This window comes from Macrobrachium nipponense, chromosome 22 (genome assembly GCF_015104395.2).
Source record: "Macrobrachium nipponense isolate FS-2020 chromosome 22, ASM1510439v2, whole genome shotgun sequence".
Classification (NCBI taxonomy): Eukaryota; Metazoa; Arthropoda; class Malacostraca; order Decapoda; family Palaemonidae; genus Macrobrachium; species Macrobrachium nipponense.
Genome location: NC_087213.1, coordinates 38,813,137 through 38,819,005, shown reverse-complemented (window position 1 = coordinate 38,819,005; position 5,869 = coordinate 38,813,137). Strand labels below are relative to the sequence as shown.

At 33.3% G+C, this 5,869-nt stretch overlaps 1 protein-coding gene across 1 annotated transcript in view; it reads right to left on the bottom strand.

Annotated features, from left to right (window-relative positions):
* Positions 1-404: 404 nt before the first annotated feature.
* Positions 405-5,869, bottom strand: part of LOC135198245 (uncharacterized) — a 186,616-nt gene continuing 181,151 nt past the window's right edge. The window contains exons 2-3 of the mRNA XM_064225816.1: positions 3,332-3,426; positions 405-701 (exon numbers count right to left, since the gene is read on the bottom strand). Coding sequence (XP_064081886.1) covers positions 405-701; positions 3,332-3,426 — 392 coding nt within the window. The remainder of the gene's footprint in view (positions 702-3,331; positions 3,427-5,869) is intronic.

Below are 5,869 nucleotides of genomic sequence, written 5' to 3'. Positions count from 1 at the left end.
TGAAAACTCTAAATTACACAAAAACATGTCTGGTCCATCTGAAAATGTGAAAAATCGACTCAGCACCATAAAAAAAAACCTGTAAAACGATCCAGACATTGTTAAAATGATAAGTCTATGGTGAAAAATGAGAGTGTGGTGAATCCCGCAAAGGGCGAGGTCGAAAGGGGCGTGGCTTCTCAAGAATGCAAACCTAAATTTTAAATATCCACTACCAGATTTGTTCATTAGGGTGTAAAGAATCACCGCACAAAGTGTCACACTTATGTCCGGCAAATCCCCACCATTTCAGTAAGCTGCCCCACCAATGAAGCCTACACCTTCGCGATCTATAATTTCTATGAAATTAAGAACTCCAGGCTTTTGATTTTCATTTTTTTAAAATTTATTTCAGCGACAGTAATTCAAGCAGTAGTGTGACTAAGGGGGTGACACTGCCAGGAGTGGGGGCGGGAGGGCACTCTGGCATCTTTGGGGCAGGTTTGGTCTGGCATAATTCGAGATTTTCTAGTGTATGTCGTCTGATTGGAACACTGAGCTGGGCGGCACTTCCAGAGTCCGGCCCAGGCGCCTCTCATGCTAGTTACACCCAGGACCCACTGAGACAGGTCAGACGATGCACATGTAGAGCACTCAGCAGGAATGAGTGATGACGCCAGCTGTGCCTCTACATGCACTGACTTGCAGTCTTGTTCACCAGCCTGACCCAAGTCACCCTCGTCAGTACACCTTTTGATTATAATCTTTTTCCACTAGGCATACTTCAATTCTGCAGATATGCCAAACAAGTGTTCAGTATATGAGTGCTATAATACAAGAAGAAAGACATCAGGATCAGAAGTACAATACTTTCGTTTTCCGAGGGCAAAAGAACTTAAGACAACGATGGATTCATTGCTGTTGTCGCACTGATAGCACAAACGCTGATATTGCAGTGGTATACTCTGTGCATTTTGCTGACACTGACTACAAAGATGACATGAAATCCAGACTCCTTAAAATCGATACTTCTAAGGGACAACGAACATTAAAGGATGATGCAATTCCATCTCTCCTTATGCCTCAAGGTGATTAAACTATATTGCAGTACTATGTATTAGTGTGTGTGTGAGTGTATTGTTAAAGCTTTGTTACAGGTTTTATTGGAGGGAGGTGTTGTGTTTAAGGAATTGTTATGTATTTATAGCAATGCACAGCAATTCTTGTGTTTTGTTGAACTGTTTGAACTGTGCATTTATGCAAATGTGTCATTACTTTGACTGTTTTTGTTGAACTAATAAGGAATAATCTTGTTGATTCTGGGTTTTATCTGAAGGATGGTAGCTTCATATTTGATGCCTGTATCAGGGAAATGTTAACAGCGACAAAGACCGAGTATGGTTTAGCATATAAACTTAGTGAAATGCATTTGAATGTATCTGGTCATCAGCGACAGCAAGTTAAATTTGCAACCCAACTTTTTTCAAATACATGCTCTAGTTCAATTTCATATATTGGTGAAAAGGGACTGTTGGTGAATAGGTACTGGAAGGAAACTGCTGAGTTCATCAACATGATGGATCAGTGGTTTGACCAAATGAATTCCTCTCATAATTTTGGGGACAAACAGTCAAGTAATGCATTTGGTGTCAACTTATGTGACCAAATAAATGTTCTGCATAGAATGGCGGAAGTAATGTTGACAATGAAAGTCAAAGATTCAGAAAGGTGTAGTCTTATCTTCTCACTCACTAATTGGCTTGCACAATATTCTTTGTAAGTCTTTCGGTGTAGAATACATTTTGACTCAAAAATTAAACCAAGATAATTGGAACATTTATTTGGGTGCATACGACAAATGTGTGGGCCATATGAGCACCCTATGCTCTCACTGTAAAATTCAGGTTAAAGAGATTAGTACTCTTAGGAAAAGATATTGCTCTACTATCAGACAAAGCAAACGTAACTACTGATAATTTACAAGTGATGGCCTGATGAAAACAAATAATAAAGGTAACACTTTCTGTGAAAGAGATCTAGCAGTCGAACTTTACATTACTAGTAACTGTTTCAAAGACTTGGATGTTGGGTGTGAGTTGGAAAATGATGTAGATGATGAGATTGACGATGATGAACATGGGTGTAAATCAATTGATTAGTTATAGAAGAAGAATCTCTTAGATACATTGGTGGGCATATTGGAAGGAAGGTTTGTGTAAAATATCCTTACTTAGGTAAGAAAGCTAGTGAATGTGTGACCAAGGAAAAGAGGTAGACAGATGAAGTAAACAGAGGTGAACTGTACGCTCCCTCAGAGTCATTTTATTCTCAATTAACTACAATGAGGGAAGTATTTCAAACTTTGCATGGAGTCAATCTACAGGATTTAAAAAAATTGTCTCGGAAATTGAATGCGCAGGAGTTGACTTTCCAAATGATGTCATAGCCTTCTTTGCCAAAATATCACTGTTCTTTCAAATTTGAAAGTTAAACAACGATATTAGGATAAATAAGAAAAAAGACAAGACTTGCAGAAGTGAGAGTAATAAACATATGAAAGTGATAAGGCAATAGGTATGTAGAACATGCAAACATAACTGTTAACCTGTGTATGTACATCATTTGTATATAAACTGTGTAATTATACTTTACAGTAACGTAAGAGTTATATATTTATTCCTCTTTCAGAAATATACTATAGACATGATAAATATGTTGTCTGTTATTCTAGGATATCCAAATCAATCAAGAGGGAGGGAGAGGGAGCAGGCAGGAGAAAGAGGGAGAGGGCACAGGCAGGTGAGATGTGGATCAGCTGACGTCACTGCGCAGAGAGAGCGTAAATCGGAAATTTGTCCATCTGACCTGTCTAAGTGGGTCCTGGTTACACCATTGCATTCAAGTTAATTAACCGTTCACGTTTTCGTAACAAGTTCACATGTACTTTTGACTGTAGACATATATTTCGTTGTAGATCTCACAGATTGACAGTTCCTCCTAAGTAAAAGAGCATTCCAAGAATTATCTATTAATAAGTAAAAACTATTCGTTATATTTCTAGGTTGGAGAATCATTGATTGTTGGACACATTCAGAATCAACAATAGACTGCAGAATATGTTAATAAATCCGTGGCTTTATCTACCGGAAAATTAAACAAGAAGTCCTAAACTCAGATAGGTAGGTGGAGAGAGAGAGAGAGAGAGAGAGAGAGAGAGAGAGAGAGAGAGAGAGAGAGGGATTTGCCTCTTCGTCACAAAAGTATCTACGTGATAAAAGGCCGACTATCAAAGTTAATAAGGATGAAGCCGGTAAGTATGACAGTAACAATAAAAATGATAATAACAACTTACAGATTTCCTATAGTGGTTCATTTCTTGGCTGTGATCGGACATCTCACTCTGAGATCCACCAACGGCAGGAAGTCTGGAACCCGAGTTATCAAGACCTGGAAGACAAAGAAATAAGTTGGACAGTTTCCGTAGAAAAGTTACGCGTAACCGGAGTTATCTGCACTCCGTCGACCTTAATTTTACCGACATCCAGTGACATCATTTCTCAACTTAGTTATTCACTGCGGATACTTAACTATGCGGGGTATGAACTCCATTTTATTCATAGTCAAGTTCTTTGGCATTAAAGGCTATGTATAGCTACTTGGCTTTCTTTTAATCCTGTTGATTTCCAATAGTAGTAACAACAAAGTCTTGGTCTTTATCAGAATGCACATTTGTCTCATCAAATGCTTACACATATCTCTCTATAGCTCTCAGTAATCGACTTGGCGAAACAAACATTCCAGCTATCATCCTTTTCCTATTTGAATTGTTATAATATTATAATTACTTATCTTTTAAATAAGTCTGCTGTGCAAGTTTTCCCTTTATTCTTTTGACTACTCATACATCCTTCCAAGTCTTGAATATAACTTCTAACTTAGCTTGGAAGAGAAACGCGTCGAAAATGTTTTTCCAAACTCCCGTCTTTGTATGCATATCGAAATTTTATTTGTCTACTGTATCATCATATTCAACCACCATACAAGCTCTCCTAAAAATATATGATTCAAATAATATATAGTGCATTTTTCTACGTCAGTTTGGTAAAACTTACACTTTCATTTAAAAGGAACAGATACTGCTCACTTGCTTTGAAAAACAAAGTAGCCTTTATTTGATAAAAAAAAAAAAAGTCAGTTGGGTAATAGTTTTACCACATCTACTTTCCTCAATTTTTTTCTTTCACCTGCTTGTCAACTGGCTCTATTCTATCCCATCCAACTTTAAAACTTCAAATAAAAGTTCATTATTCAAAAAAGTATCGATCTTACATTCATGGACGCATTTAAATTGATACACAAGTGTTCAACTCAAAATGATACCTATGGAAGGTCATCACACGTAGAGGCCGCTTTCAAGTCGGGCTTTTTCTAACCAGTTAACCGAACATCGAAGGAAATTATGCTGACAATGTTAGCGAGGGCAGAACGGCAATACTGCACAGCCACAATTAGCAAACGAACTCTAGATTTGATCTGGGTCCAGGAAATTTTGTTCCCTACAGAGATGAGCGCACACCACCAGTCGAAAGCTGAATTGACTGTCATTACGGATAATCACGTCATCATCGTGTCACATGCTACAACACATACATGTGTTCTTGTTGGACAAGATGACATGCAATTTGCCGGTAGCCAATAAAAAGAGAGAAAGCACATTTTCACTTTTTATTGTTATATCTAAGCTTCTTACACTGGGTTTTAAGAGAGTTGTTTGAAACAAACTTTAGGCAAATAATAAAACTATGTAGAACAGTAAATGGATGCTTTATCGGCAAATTTCAGTAAATCAATAAAAAAAATGCCCTGAGAAATTTAACTATCAAGTTTTGTTGTAATAAAAACGCTGTGCATATTATCCACAAGAAACTTACTGTTGAGACAAAAGATCAATTCTATTTTGTCGCATAAAATAATATGTATTGCAAGGTGTCCTTAAAGTCTAATAAATTCCTTTAGTATTGGTTTATAAATATATTTTGTAATAAATATATATGTATGTATATATATTTATTACGAATTTATGAGAATATATATATATATATATCTATCTATTCAAATAAATAATATATATATAATATATATTATAGTATATATATCTAATAAGTATACATATATAGATATATCGAATATATATATATATATAATATATTATTATAATATATAATATTATATATCTATATCATATCTAAGATATAAAGATATATAAAATATACATAAACATCAGATATATATATAGATATCTATATATTATAGATATATATATCGATATATATATCTATATATAGTATATAGATATATGATATATTATATAGTATCAAGATAAATATATAGATCTATATATATACCAATATAATATATATATCTAATATATATTATATATTATGATATATATAGATATATATAGATATATATACTCTATATATAGCTATACCATATCTATATAGTAATATATTATTTATTATATATAATAAATATATCAAATATAGATATGTATATATATATATATATATACATCTATATATATATATATATAATAGATACAGATATATATGAATATATATAAATAATATATATATGATATATATATAATACCCCCTATATATATATATTCTATATCATATAGATAGTATAGATAATATAAATATATATATCAATATATATCATATATCTAGATATATAGATAATATATAGTATATATATACTATATATATATATATATATACTATATATATAGTATACTATAAATATAAATATATCTAGATATCTAGAATATATATATATATAAATATATAATATGATATAGAATATAATTATATATATAATATCTATA